This window comes from Salvelinus sp. IW2-2015, linkage group LG2, assembly GCF_002910315.2.
Source record: "Salvelinus sp. IW2-2015 linkage group LG2, ASM291031v2, whole genome shotgun sequence".
NCBI lineage: Eukaryota > Metazoa > Chordata > Actinopteri > Salmoniformes > Salmonidae > Salvelinus > Salvelinus sp. IW2-2015.
In genome coordinates, this window is record NC_036839.1 from 7,272,926 (window position 1) to 7,289,086 (window position 16,161).

The following is a 16,161-nucleotide window of genomic DNA, read 5'->3' on the forward strand; positions in this document are numbered from 1 at the left end:
CTGGAATGAAGCTGCCACTACCTGAGCCACTTGTGTGGGTTGTAGACTCCGTCTCATGCTTTCACTCTAGTGTAGCACCGCCAGCATTCAAAAGGACCAAAACATCAGCCAGGAAGCATAGAACTGAGAAGCATAGGAACTCTCTGCCTCCTTCTTTCCACTCCTCTCCTCTTTTGACCTCACCCTCTCACCTTCCCCCCTACTCACAAGGCAGGCAATACGCTTGACCTCATCTTTACTAGATGCTGTTCTTCCACTAATCTCATGCAACTCCCTCCAAGTCTCCGACCACTACCTTGTATCCTTTTCCCTCTCGCTCTCATCCAACACTTCCCACACTGCCCCTACTCGGATGGTATCGCGCCGTCCAACCCGCTCTCTCTCCCCCGCTACTCTCTCCTCTTCCATCCTATCATCTCTTCCCTCTGCTCAAACCTTCTCCAACCTATCTCCTGATTCTGCCTCCTCAACCCTCCTCTCCTCCCTTTCTGCATCCTTTGACTCTCTATGTCCCCTATCCTCCAGGCCGGCTCGGTCCTCCCCTCCTGCTCCGTGGCTCGACGACTCATTGCGAGCTCACAGAACAGGGCTCCGGGCAGCCGAGCGGAAATGGAGGAAAACTCGCCTCCCTGCGGACCTGGCATCCTTTCACTCCCTCCTCTCTACATTCTCCTCTTCTGTCTCTGCTGCTAAAGCCAATTTCTACCACTCTAAATTCCAAGCATCTGCCTCTAACCCTAGGAAGCTCTTTGCCACCTTCTCCTCCCTCCTGAATCCTCCTCCCCCTCCTCCCCCTCCTCCCTCTCTGCTGATGACTTCGTCAACCATTTTGAAAAGAAGGTCGACGACATCCGATCCTCGTTTGCTAAGTCAAACGACACCGCTGGTTCTGCTCACACTGCCCTACCCTGTGCTTGACCTCTTTCTCCCCTCTCTCTCCAGATGAAATCTCGCGTCTTGTGACGGCGGCCGCCCAACAACCTGCCCGCTTGACCCTATCCCCTCCTCTCTTCTCCAGACCATTTCCGGAGACCTTCTCCCTTACCTCACCTCACTCATCAACTCATCCTTGACCGCTGGCTACGTCCCTTCCGTCTTCAAGAGAGCGAGAGTTGCACCCCTTCTGAAAAAACCTACACTCGATCCCTCCGATTCAACAACTACAGACCAGTATCCCTTCTTTCTTTTCTCTCCAAAACTCTTGAACGTGCCGTCTGGCCAGCTCTCCTGCTATCTCTCTCAGAATGACCTTCTTGATCCAAATCAGTCAGGTTTCAAGACTAGTCATTCAACTGAGACTGCTCTTTCTGTGTTCACGGAGGCGCTCCGCACTGCTAAAGCTAACTCTCTCTCCTCTGCTCTCATCCTTCTAGACCTATCGGCTGCCTTTGATACTGTGAACCATCATATCCTCCTCTCCACCCTCTCCGAGCTGGGCATCTCCGGCGCGGCCCACGCTGGATTGCGTCCTACCTGACAGGTCGCTCCTACCAGGTGCGTGGCGAGAATCTGTCTCCGCACCACGTGCTCTCACCACTGGTGTCCCCCAGGGCTTCTGTTCTAGCCCTCTCCTATTCTCGCTATACACCAAGTCACTTGGCTCTGTCATATCCTCACATGGTCTCTCCTATCATTGCTATGCAGACGACACACAATTAATCTTCTCCTTTCCCCCTCTGATAACCAGGTGGTGAATCGCATCTCTGCATGTCTGGCAGACATATCAGTGTGGATGACGGATCACCACCTCAAGCTGAACCTCGGCAAGACGGAGCTGCTCTTCCTCCCGGGGAAGGACTGCCCGTTCCATGATCTCGCCATCACGGTTGACAACTCCATTGTGTCCTCCTCCCAGAGTGCTAAGAACCTTGGCGTGATCCTGGACAACACCCTGTCTTCTCAACTAACATCAAGGCGGTGACCGTTCCGTAGGTTCATGCTCTACAACATTCGCAGAGTACGACCCTGCCTCACGCAGGAAGCGGCGCAGGTCCTAATCTCAGGCACTTGTCATCTCCCGTCTGGATTACTGCAACTCGCTGTTGGCTGGGCTCCCTGCCTGTGCCATTAAACCCTACAACTCATCCAGAACGCCGCAGCCCGTCTGGTGTTCAACTTCCCAAGTTCTCTCACGTCACCCCGCTCCTCCGCTCTCTCCACTGGCTTCCAGTTGAAGCTCGCATCCCTACAAGACCATGGTGCTTGCCTACGGAGCTGTGAGGGGAACGGCACCTCCGTACCTTCAGGCTCTGATCAGGCCTACACCCAAACAAGGGCACTGCGTTCATCCACCTCTGGCCTGCTCGCCTCCCTACCTCTGAGAAGTACAGTCCGCTCAGCCCAGTCAAAACTGTTCGCTGCTCTGGCACCCCAATGGTGGAACAAACTCCCTCACGACGCCAGGTCAGCGGAGTCAATCACCACCTTCCGGAGACACCTGAAACCCCACCTCTTTAAGGAATACCTAGGATAGGATAAAGTAATCCTTCTAACCCCCCCCCCCTTAAAAGAGTTAGATGCACTATTGTAAAGTGGTTGTTCCACTGGATATCATAAGGTGAATGCACCAATTTGTAAGTCGCTCTGGATAAGAGCGGTCTGCTAAATGACTTAAATGTAAATGTAAATGAGAAGTGGTCTGTGGTCACCACCTGCAGAACCACTCCTTTATTGGGGGGGTGTCTTGCTAATTGCCTATAATTTCCACCTTTTGTCTATTCCATTTGCACAACAGCATGTGAAATTTATTGTCAATCAGTGTTGCTTCCTAAGTGGACAGTTTGATTTCACAGAAGTGTGATTGACTTGGAGTTACATTGTGTTGTTTAAGTGTTCCCCTTTATTTTTTTGAGCAGTGTATATATATATATTTAAAAAACATTTTTTTTTTTAAATTTTTATTATTTTTTTTTTTTTTATATTTTTTTTTTTAAATCGGCCAATTAATCGGTATTGGCTTTTTTTGTCCTCCAATAATCGGTATCGGCATTGAAAAATCATAATTGGTCGACCTCTGAGTGTGTTACAATTAACTTCCACCGGGACATCCATAATCTTTCTGCCACAGCACTGTGAACCGCAGCAGATTGAAGCTGTGATTGGTTTAATAAGGGACCAAGGCGATTGGATGCTTCGTAAAGAAACCCCCTTATGATTAGAGTGGACTGCCAGCCAAATTTAAATATAAGCAAAGATAAAAAAAAATTGTAGAGTGGATTTATGAAAATATGTTGACAAACGTGAGATTTACACGGGTATCAAAACGTCGAGGCGGTTTAAGCCTGCACGAAACACAGACCTTATTTGAAGTAGATCAAGACATTCTCTATGGAAGACATGAACGGTAAAATAACGAAGGAACCCCTTTCAAATTCAGCCGCAAGTTATTACAGGAATTATAACGCGTCGACTATTTCTCTCTAAACCATATACCTTTGACTAATCCGGAAACTATCACCTCGAAAACAAAACGTTTATTCCGTTCCGTATTTTATCTAACGGGTACTTAAGCAATAAGGCCTAAGGTGGTGTGGTATATGGCCAATATACCACGGTTAAGGGTTGTTCTTATGCACGACGCAATGTGGAGTGCCTGGATACAGCCCTTAACCGTGGTATTTAGGTCATATATCATTAACCCCTGAGGTGCCTTATTGCTTTTAAAAACTGGTTGCCAAGACAGTAAGGCAAGAAACAACACATCTAAATTGAAAATGTTGCTTTCATAAATAAATTCATGAATACATTCTGCCAGAAAAGTAGTCCGGGAAAAAGTCTCATTGCTAGACTGGTTGCTATGCAACAACCACAGGCTAGCTAGCAAGCTTACATTAAATGTATGCAAAACATTTTCCTGTGGTTTAAATGTAACCACAGGAATTCATGTTAAATGTTTGTTCATGTTTCAAACACGTTCTCAAATTCCATTGAAATGGCAGCAGCAGTATGAGAACCAGCACATTCTTGAACATGCAATACGGCTTTCCTCAGTACGAAATCCTCGTTGACCCACTGTGCTGTCAGACTCCATAATGCTCATAGGGCTGACATCGCTGGTCCAAATGTCAGTCGTGAAGTTAATAGCAGTGATCGCCCATAGCAAGTAGCTCATGGATTTGTTTTAACAATACTGTGTAACTCCGGTAGGGCAACATCTGAAAAATAGCGCCTACTTGGTAGTGTGTACCAGAACTCGACCAGTCGGTGAAAGCCAACATCATCCACGACAGAACGTTTGATTGTCAAGGCCAATGAATTCCATTATCTTGGCGTTTAATGAATTTCGCCTTTTGAGTTGTCTCGCAGAAATGTTCTTACTCTTTCAAAAGACTGCTCGCTTGTTGACTGCTCGATCCACACAGCAGACATTGTGAGCTAGGTTAGGAATGCTGTGTTGCACGTGAATCGCTTTATTTTTTGTGGTGTCATTACGTCATCTACCTACGTTATATAGGTATGCATGTCAGCTTTGACATCGGTTTTGCACATTGTTGTTAAACTAGACATCGGGCCCATGCCGATGTTGGAATTTTTAGCTAATATCGTCCGATTCCAATATGCTCACCCATATCGTGCATCCCTATTACATACCATATGTATCCATTCACTGGTGAGCAGCTTTGTCGCACCCCTCTTTATTCAACTTTTTAATTACGCCGAAAGACACATTGTTCGCTCATTGGGAATTCGGTGTCCTTCTGTATACTCCATGTCAAACTGCGAGGGGGGGGGGTCGTTGATATGTCGGTTCAAAGCACCTCTGGGTCCAGCGCTGCTGCTAATCCTATATTCTTCGCCCTTCATATTTCTCACTGAACCATAAAAGTCCTGTAGAATGACATTGAGCTCGATTTTTGTTGTATTCTCATACTCACAATGTATCCTTTTCGTGCACACCAGGTCAGTGACGCAGGTAAGTGCCCACTTTGTTTATTTCACAATGTTCTTTTCGGTTTCTCTCAAAATTCATCTGAACGCTTCTTTTCTACATTGGCATGTCGAATAATTGTTGATGTCGCCATTTTATCGAGGTGAAAAGGCTAAACGTCATGGTATATGGTCTCACATACACACGGCTAATGGCTAAAACAGCATATCAGCAACCAGTATGCAAACTACCCGGTTTATAAACTGGATTAATTAGAAAATAAAAGCAATATGTTTTTCAGAAGAGAAATAAGTGGTGTGGCGTGTGAAGTGGATCAAATGCCTGTCTCATGCCCTATCCTTGAGTTGGCAGCACTGTTTTTGTATACGCTGTTCATATTAACCTCTAACGAGCCTCTACCCCGGGTCCGGGAGCACCCCCCATCCCCCCACACACTGATTAGCATAGCTAGCATAGCTTCACAAGTAGATAGTAGCATCTAAATATCATTAAATCACAAGTCCAAGACACCAGATGAAAGATACAGATCTTGTGAATAAAGCCACCATTTCAGATTTTTAAAATGTTTTACAGGGAAGACAAAATATGTAAATCTATTAGCTAAACACGTTAGCAAAATAACACGACTATTCTAACTCCATCCAGTTTCTTACTCCTTCAGGTGCTATCACCAATTCGGCTCAACTAAGATATTGATATCCACTAACCAAGAAAAAACCTCTTCAGATGACAGTCTGATAACATATTCATGGTATAGGATAGTTTTTGTTAGAAAAAAGTGCATATTTCAGGTAGAAATCACAGTTTACAATTGCACCCACCATCACAAAATCGACTAGAATTACTAGATAGAGCAACGTGTATGACCAATTTACTCATCATAAAACATTTCATAAGAATGAGACAAAGCATAGCAATGGAAAGACCCAGTTCTTGTTGATTTCAGACCATATTTCAGATTTTCTAAGCGTTTTTCAGCGAAAACACAATAATCGATAAGTTAGCATACCACATGTGCAAACGTTACCAGAGCATCGATTCCAGCCAAAGAGCGCTATAACGTAATCACCGCCAAAATATATTAATTTTTTCACTAACCTTCTCAGAATTCTTCCGATGACACTCCTGTAACATCATTTTACAATATACATATACAGTTTGTTCGAAAAGGTGCATATTTAGCCCATACAAAACCGTGGTTACACAATAAAAATACTAGGAAATCAAGCCTCAATATGTCTGACGTCATCTATCAGAGTGATCTAGTTTAATTGAAGCTAATCATATACTTGACTAAAAAATACAGGGTTGACAGCAATCGAAAGACAAATTAGTTCTTAATGCAACGCTGATTTACATTTTTAAAATTATCCTTCTTTTCAATACAGGGTTCGCCAAGTGAAGCTATAAACCAAAATGGCGAAATATGCGTTTAAAATATTTCGACAGAAACACGATTTATCATATTAAATTTACTTAACTTTGAGCTGTTCTTCCATCAGATTCTTGGGCAATGTATCCTTTCTATGTTATAAACGTCTTTTGGTCGATAGATGTCCTCTGTCCTTCGAAATATACTAACGATCGAACGGGACCCCAAAACGTGTCCAAACTTTCGAGTGCACACAAAGAAATTCCTCAAAATCGCACTAAACGGATATAAATTGCTAAAACGGTTCAAATTAACTACATTATGATGTTTTTAACAACTATAACGACTGAAAACATGACCGGAGAAATATTGCTGGTTAGAAAACGATTTGGAACGAGGCAAGTCCGATGGCCTTCACGCTTCAGGCGCACGACGAGAAAGGGCGGTCCCTAAACATTTTGTGGTTTTATAATGGCTGTGAATGTCCATCGATTTCATTCAAAACGTGATGACGTACAGACACCCAGAGGAAGACGTAGGCAGTGTCGGTTTCTTATAGCATTCACTGTCGCCTTAAAAACAGACCCCAGATCAGGGGTAAAATTTCTGAAATCTGAACCCTGTCATGAAAAGTGCTGTAGAAATTGTTCTGTACCACTCAGAGACAAATTCCAACTTTCTATAGAAACTAGAAGGTGTTTTCTATCCAATAATAACAATAATAGCATATTGTACGATCAAGAATTTAGCACGAGGCAGTTTAATTTGGAGACACAAATATGCTAATGCGGAACAGCACGCCCCTATAGTTGCAAGAAGTTAATGGGAAGTTCCTTTTCTTTTTCGAAGTGTGACATGTCAACAAGAGCATTGAGCGAACCGCAAGCTTTTTATTTTTAAAACTTTTACATTTAATTCAGCTCGTCTCATGCGCAGAAATTGACTTTGGTCCACTGGAGGCAGTGGTGTACCGCAGTTTCTGCCGTTTTTTAAAGCTAATTTCCTCCAATTCTAAACACATTGCCAATATGAGAGAGACACATTTGCAGTTTTATAGCTAATGTCATGCTATTTTACAAATTTTGCAATGAGGCTGAGAGAACTTTAAAAGTTAATATCCTGCTATTCTACACATTTTTGCCATGCCCTGTTCATATCCTATCTGGGGGGGAGCTACCTCCAGGGGTATCTTCTAAAGGCGCCCGCATACTAGGTTTGGTTTGCTCTAGCTGGAATTAACAGGTGACGTCAATAAGGGATCAGAGCTTTCACCTGGTCAGCCTATGTCATGGAAAGAGCAGGTGTTCCTAATGTTTTGTATACTGTGGTACACCCTCAAAAGTGTACATTTATCTCAGAATAAATAAATCTATAATTGACGTTTTTGCCAAGGTGTTAGTCACGTCATTTTACATCTAAGATGTTTGGTGCAGTATTTCTCAAGAGAAAAAATTGCATGAAAACTAGTCGTCTCGTTGAATGAAAACACTGTCCATAGTTCCCACTCCTACTAGGTGTAGTACTGTTGACCAATCACCGACGAAGGGGTGTGGACTTCGGCTGTCAAACTTCGACTTGCCTTAATTAGGGATATGTGTCCGTCAACGGGACAATTGTAAATCATTGTAGCGCCATGTGTCGATCGTAGATTTTAGAGAAACAATACATGTCGGTACATATAAGTTGTCTATATCGGCTGAAAGCTTTAAATATCTTGTTTAATATAACTGCACTGTCCAATTTACAGTAGCCTTTACTGTGAAAAATACCATGCTACTGTTTGAGGAGAGCTCAAAAGAACAAAACACGTTTTTCACCGTGACAGGTTTGATACATTCACCTTTGAAGGTGAAATGTGTACTTACATTCTGAAAACTTGCTCTGATTTATCATCCCAAGGGTCCCAGAGATGACATGAAGTGTTGCTATGTTAGATAAAATCCTTTTTCATATCCTAAAAAAGGTCCATATAGCATGCACGATCGATTTTGTATTTCCACTTGTTCAATTTGCAAAGAAAGGAATCTGTGAAAATCTAACCCTAAACGTTGTTTCAACCAGCCAAATTACGTTCGTATTTATTCCTCCGAGATCCTAGAACGTAACCAGACTTCACTATATCATTAGGAGTGCAGTATATCCTATAGGACACCAAATTTGGTCAGAGAGCGACGCCTTCATGGCGYGCCGATGACAGGGGCGGTCTTCACTTGATTTGACTGTTACTTTGTCAAATAAGCACCAATCGGGGTCAAACAAACAAACAAAGCTAGCTAGATAGCCAATGAGCTGGGTTTTACGAGAGTATGTGGAAACCCCGTATCTGTCGCACAATTTTGCTGCAAACCTTTTCCTTTTGGACAAAAATTGCAAGAATATGGAGAGTTATGCAAACTTACAATATGGATACTAATACTGGAAAAGCTAAATCAAAGTCCAAGTATACAGATTTGACGATATTCTTGCAGAAAAATGTAATGTAAATATACATTTTGGCAAATCGTGAAGGACACCTGGGTGACTTCACACTAATTGTCATGTAGCTTGCTCATACTTCCAAGTTATCAGTCTGAAACTTTGCACATACACTGCTGCCCTCTTGTGGACACCATCRGAATTACAACCAAAGTGATGGCTAGATTTGKGACCTTTCTGATGCATTTCAAAGATGGTGGTAGAAAAAAATACAAAAGAAACTGTTGTTTTTTTCCCCCTCGTGTTTTCTTCTACCAGATCTATTGTGTTATATTCAATTGACATTTCCACAAACTTCAAAATGTTTCTTTTCAAATGGTAMCAAGAATATGCATATCCTTGCTTCAGGGCCTGAGCTACAGGCAGTTAGATTTGTGTATGTCATTTTAGGTGACATACTCGCATCACAGGATGCAGTGGCCAATTCATTGRAAGCTTTGGTTTGCTTATAAAGAGCGGGTACTACCTGTGTGCTAAAAATAATTATGCAAGAGGGAATTTCGAGGAGTTGTTTTACGAGGTGCTGAATCCCCTATTCTTAACCACCTAGAACGGGCGGCTATAAATCAAAGACTGTAAACAAATATAAACAGCCTACCTATCAGTCTTGTAATTTCTTTGGCCCGGTCAGAATCAGCTTGAAGGGAGAATCTGTTTTTTCTTTGTTTCAGTCTTGCGCCGGTGTACTGGGTGTGACGTCGGCGTAAATGTGTTAACATATTTGAGGTGTTGGCAGCTGCATAGCCTATTCTCGTTGAGTGTGGATAAATACTGTTAAAGTTGTAACCACAACTTTCTGTCCATCGCCGTTGTAATCTACTGGGAAGGCAAAATGTTAAAACATTTGAGATTTAAACTTTGGGGTCTCCTCCAATTCTATCGACCCCACCACTCGCCATGGTAAAGAACTAGTTCTCTGCTGCGCCTCACACAATTACATTTTGAAATGAACTAATGTTATATCATTTGTATTACAAAGATTTACTTTAGAGGCAGGCCTACAACGCAGCGTATTTTTTTTTTCTTTTCATGTATTCATTCGTGTTCACAGTGCGGACCGGAACGGTTCGGTCGGATTACATGTACTGGTACACCCCTACTTTGTACTCTTTTGCTGCGTTTCTGTTTTGCAGGTATTTTTTTCCCAGAAGTGGGTTATTTATTTATTGCTGGGTAATTATTTTCATTTCAGATGTTGCGTTAGCGCAGCATTCTGTGTTTTTCGCGCTGAAAGAAACATTAAAACGCAAGAAAAAAAAWTGAGTTCTGAAAAGGCGGGTGTACTGACATGGCATTAAATTTTAAGTTCCACATTTAAATAGGCTCGCTGTGATTATCAGAAACATCTCATCCATCCTCCAAACTGTCCAAACCATAAGCTTTCTCTCTGCCTGTCTGCAGACAGTGCGGGGAGGGTGTGTGTGTGGCAGGAGTAGCTGTCAGTGGCATTTTCGTTGCTGGGTTACGTTTTAATCCACAGGAATTTTAAAAGGGAAAAGCTTGACTGAATGGAATGGCTAGCCAAAATAAACAATGACCAGTCAATTAACACAATGAACACTGCTAGGGTTCTTTAACCCATCTGCAAATGAGACTGTGACAGAGAGACAGCCAGGGTAGAGGACAATGCTGCAGCTAATGCTAATAGCCCACAAACTGCAAGGGCAATACACGGAAGATTGGAAGGGAAAATTTGAGGTGTATTCACGTGAAGGAAAAAGTAGTAGATGTTGTGTCAGGTAAACATGTTTTGGTCTTTATGAGCAGTGTGGCGAAAGTCCAATCAAATTGTATTGGTCGCATACACATATTTAGCACATGTTATTACGGTTGTTGCAAAATACTTGTGTTCCTAACTCCAACAGTGGAGTAATATCTAACAATACACATGCATCTAAAAAGTAAAATAATCTAATTTAGAAATATTAGGTTTGAGCAATGTCGGGAGTGTGTGTGTATTTTATTTATATATATACACACACACACTGCAGTCGGAAAGTATTCAGACCCCTTGCCTTTTTCCACATTTGGTTACATTACAGCCTTATTATAACATTTGATTAAGTTGTCCCCCCCCATCAATCTACACTCAATACCCCATAATGACAAAAGCAAAACACTTGCTTTGAGAAATTCTTGCAAATTTATTGCTCAGTTTGCCTGGGTGGCCAACTCAAGAGTCTTGGTGGTTCAAAACTTTTTCCTTTTAAGAATGATGTGTTCCCACTGTGTTCTTGGACATTCAATGCTGCAGAAATGTTTTGGCACCCTTCTCCAGATCTGTGCCTCGACAACAATTGCCCTGATCCCTCGAGCTCTGCAGACAATTCCTTTGACCTCATGGCTTGGTTTTTGCTCTGACAGCACTGTCAACTGTGGGACCTTATATAGACAGGTGTGTCCTTTCCAAATCATCCCAAATTGAATTTACCACAGATGGACTCCAGTTAAGTTGTACATCGTGGCCAAATGTTTTGAGAATGACACAAATTAATTTTCACAAAGTTTGCTGCTTCAGTGTCTTTAGATATTTTTGTCAGATGTTACTATGGAATACTGAAGTATAATTACAAGCATTTCATAAGTGTCGAGGCTTTTATTGACAATTACATGAAGTTGATGCAAAGAGTCTATATTTGCAGTGTTGACCCTTTTTCAAGACCTCTGCAATCCGCCCTGGCTTGCTGTCAATAACTTCGGGCCACATCCTGACTGATGACAGCCCATTCTTGCATAATCAATGCTTGGAGTTTGTCAGAATTTGTGGGTCTTTATTTGCCCACCCTCTCTCTTGAGGATTGACCACAAGTTCTCAATGGGATTAAGGTCTGGGAGTTTCCTGCCATGGACCCAAAATATCAATGTTTTGTTCCCCGAGCCACTTAGTTATCACTTTTGACTTATGGCAAGGTGCTCCATCATGCTGGAAAAGGCATTGTTCGTCAAACTGTTCCTGGATGGTTGGGAGAAGTTGCTCTCGGAGATGTGTTGGTACCAGTCTTTATTCATGGCTTGTTTCTTAGGCAAAATTGTGTGAGTGAGCCCACTCCCTTGGCTGAGAACAGCCCCACACATGAATGGGTCAGAATGCTTTACTGTTGGCATGACACAGGACGATGGTATCGCTCACCTTGTCTTTTCCGGACAAGTTTTTTTCCGATGCCCCAAACAATCGGAAAGGGGTCATCAGAGAAAATTATTTTACCCCAGTCCTCAGCTGTCCAATCCCTGTACCTTTTGCAGAATATCAGTCTGTCTCTGATGTTTTCCTGGGGAGAAATGTCTTCTTTGCGGCCCTCTTGACACCAGGCCATCCTCCAAAAGTCTTCCCTCACTGTGCGCGCAATGCACTCACACCTGCCTGCTGCCATCCTGAGAAACTCTATACTGGTGGTGCCCCGATCCTGCAGCTGAATCAACTTTAGGAGACGATCCTGGCGCTTGCTGGACTTTCTTGGCGCCCCTGAAGCCTTCTTCACAACAATGAACCGCTCTCCTTGAAGTTCTTGATGATCTGATAAATGGTTGATTAAGTGCAATCTTACTCAGCAATAACCTTTCCTGTGAAGCCCTTTTTGTGCAAAGCAATGATGACGGCACGTGTTTCCTTGCCAGTAACCATGGTTGACAGAGGGAAGAACAATGATTCCCAGCACCACCCTCCTTTTGAAGCTTCCAGAGTCTGTTATTTCGAACTCAAACAGCATGACAGAGTGATCTCCAGCCTTGTCCTCGTCAACACTCACACCTGTGTTAACCAGAGAACCACGACATGATGTCAGCTGGTCTCTCTTTGTGCAGGCTGAAATGCAGTGGAAATGTTTTTGGGGATGCAGTTCATTTGCATGGCAAAAGAGGGACTTTGCACATTAATTGCAATTCATCTGATCACTTTCATAACCATTCTGGAGTATATGCAAATGACATCATAACAAACTGAGGCAGCAGTTTGTGTCTTTCTCAAAACTTTTGGCCACGACTGTAGAACAACATCAAGATGATCAATGGAAACAGATGCACCTGAGCTCAATTTGCGTCTCCATTTAGAATAAGGCTGTAACGTAACAAAACTGTGGGAAAAGTCAAGGTCTGAATACTTTTCGCATGCTCTGTACATGTCGCAATGATTCTGCTTTTGTAAATAAACCTGGGTCAATGGAAAACCTGCCCTGTCATACCTTGTTCATAGACTGCTTACAGGGTAAGGAAACCAATTGTAATTTGGTGAAGTATACCTTAACATTTTTCAAATACAGTACACGAAAATAAAAATATAAATGCAACAATTCAAAGATTTTACTGAGTTACAGTTCATATAAGGAAATCAGTCAGAATTCATTAGGCCCTAATCTATGGATKTCACATGACTGGGCAGGGGTGCCTTGGAGGGTATAGGCCCACCCACTGGGGAGCCAAGCCCAGCCAGTCAGAATGAGTTTTTCCCAACAAAAGGGCTTTGTGGATGGATTATCTTGGCAAAGGAGAAATGCTCACCTACAGGGATGTAAACAAATTTGGGCCCAAAATTTGAGCAAAATAYGCTTTCTGTGCGTATGAAATATTTCTGGAATGTTTTATTTCAGCACATGAAACATGGGACCAAAACCTTACATGTTGTGTTTATTTTTGTTCAGTGTAGATTCAATGGTTGTAAAGACGTTTCTAGGAAACGTACACTATTATACAGAGCCATGAGTGCATGGAACTCCCATCTTTTATATAGCGCAAGTGAACAGCAAGCCTGGTTTAATAAAAACAAATAAAGCAACACCTCACGGCACAACGCCTCTCCCCCATGTGACCTACTTGTGTGTATGTACTGACATGTATGCGTAACTGATTAATGCACACACAGTACATGTTAATGTATGTAAAGTCTTTTGTAAAAATAAATAAATAAATTGTCGGACCCCAGTAAGACCAGCATTCGCCAWTAGCTTTGGCTAATGAGGATCCCAATAAATCAAACGATCAGCTCTGAAAAATATCTGTGGTGAAAATATCTGAATGGATTGTTCTAAAGAAAAAAAATCAGAATTGTGTTACGCTGCCTTTGATAACAAGGGAGTGAGCGCCAAGTCTAGATTCAAAAGGTTCTTTAAAAGCATCTACCCCAAAGCCATAAGACTGCTGAACAATKAACTTTGTTTTTACACTGCTGTTACACTCCTTATTATCTATGCATAGTCACTTTACCCCTACCTACATGTACAAATTACCTTGACTAACCTGTACCCCCAAACATTGACTCGATACCGGTACCCCCTGTATATAGCCTCATTATTGTTTTTTTATATATATATATTTTTTTTTACTTTATTTAGTAAATATTGTCTTAATTGCATTGTTGGTTAAGGGCTTGTAAGTATTACCATTTCACGGTAAGGTCTACATCTGTTCCATTCAGCGCGTGTGACATAAAATTTGATTTGCGTTTGTAGCCCTCGATGGCTTGGAAGCTGGTACATGATTTAGTCTTACCGCTGTTTTAATGAGATAAGACGTTCCAGTTGGGCCTAGTGATATAGGCCTATTGCATGAGATCCCTGCCCGAACATGTGCTTTCTCAAGAGGGAACTTCTGTTATCCACACCGAGCGGCCTTTGAGACACACTGCCGTTGCTGCCATCTGGTGGACATTACTGATGTCTTGCTGGTGGATCACCACATTTTTGTCCTCTTACATAGAAAGAGGCCTGGCCTACACTGTCAAACAGAAAAAGGCCTTCATCACCGRAGACACATTTTTATCATTTTATTGGTACATGCAAGTGTATAACACATCTACACACTTCAGTTGGTTGGTGTAGTCAATGTACTGCTCCTCTGCAGGTAAAAGGTCTTATCTTCATATTATTTAGGCMGTTTCCATATTGTAATATTTGTGGGCACTGAATGTGATTTTATCTTTGGCTCTCAMACTGTTGCAAACTCTCGTACTGAGGAGGAATCCCTCATCATTCTTCMGCAATGAGCTGTACGCTTCTGGCAGTTGAGGCTGATGTCATTATAGATCCTGGTTAGACATTTCTTGAGAAATCTCATATTTGAATATTCATTCTAGATACTGCCTCACTTTCAGGCGCTCCTATACAATAGTCTATTTTGCAAATTTTTCCTCCCTCTTTCCCCCATATAGATCTGAAAGTCTCTCTCCCCCCACTCCGGAGGCACCATGAGCTGGAGTTTCCTGACGCGTCTCCTGGACGAGATCTCCAACCACTCTACCTTTGTGGGCAAGATCTGGCTCACACTGCTYATCGTCTTCCGCATTGTGTTGACTGCTGTGGGAGGCGAGTCCATCTACTACGAYGAACAGAGCAAGTTTGTGTGCAATACCCACCAACCCGGTTGCGAGAATGTGTGCTACGACGCCTTTGCACCGCTCTCGCACATCCGCTTCTGGGTGTTCCAGGTGATCATGATCACCACCCCCACTATTCTGTACCTGGGCTTCGCCATGCACAAAATCGCCCGCATGGACGACGATGAGTACAGGCCCCGCGGGAAGAGGATGCCCATGGTGAGCCTAGGGACCAACCGGAACTACGAGGAGGCGGAGGACAATGGCGAGGAGGACCCCATGATCTCCGAGGAGATCGAGTTGGAGAAGAAGGAGAAGCCTAGCAAGAAGCATGACGGGCGCCGGCGCATCAAGCGCGACGGCCTCATGAAGGTGTACGTGTTCCAGCTGCTGTCGCGTGCTGCTTTCGAGGTCTCCTTTCTGTTCGGCCAGTACATTCTCTATGGCCTGGAGGTGTCTCCCTCGTACGTGTGCATGCGCTCGCCCTGCCCACACACAGTGGACTGCTTCGTGTCGCGTCCCACGGAGAAAACCATCTTCCTGTTCATTATGTATGCGGTGAGTGCCCTCTGTCTGCTTTTCACTGTGCTGGAGATCCTCCACCTGGGTTATAGTGGCATACGGGACTGTTTCTGCCTCCCTCGTCCTCGCCCCCCAACCCCCCACCAACTGGCCAGCCAGCATCCCTCACTATGTGGCCGCCAGGTGCCCACAGCTCCTCCAGGCTACAACACAGTGCCGAAGAAGGACCCAAAAGGTATGCGATTGGATTACAACCTGGGCGACTCGGGCCGTGAGTCGTTTGGGGATGAGGCGTCGCAGCGGGAGCTGGAGAGGCTAAGAAGGCACCTAAAGCTGGCCCAGCAGCACCTGGACCTGGCCTACCAGAATGAGGACAACAGCAGCACCTCGAGGAGCAACAGCCCCGAGTCCAACGGGACGGCCGTGGAGCAGAACCGCCTCAACTTTGCCCAGGAGAAGCAAAGCAGCACCTGCGAGAAAGGTGAGTAGGCTGTGCCATGCGTCACAAGAAGTACGTCTTCAGTAGTAATTTGCATGGTATATCTATGTTTTAATTTTATAGTGGATGGAATCAATGAACGGATGTTGTGTATAGAGTAA

At 43.5% G+C, this 16,161-nt stretch overlaps 1 protein-coding gene across 2 annotated transcripts in view; it reads left to right on the forward strand.

Annotated features, from left to right (window-relative positions):
- Window positions 1-16,161, forward strand: part of LOC111973699 (gap junction gamma-1 protein) — a 30,712-nt gene that overhangs the window by 12,132 nt on the left and 2,419 nt on the right. For both annotated transcript variants that reach the window (XM_024001082.2, XM_024001088.2), the window contains exon 2: window positions 14,875-16,042. In XM_024001082.2, coding sequence (XP_023856850.1) covers window positions 14,911-16,042 — 1,132 coding nt within the window. In that variant the 5' untranslated portion in view covers window positions 14,875-14,910. The remainder of the gene's footprint in view (window positions 1-14,874; window positions 16,043-16,161) is intronic.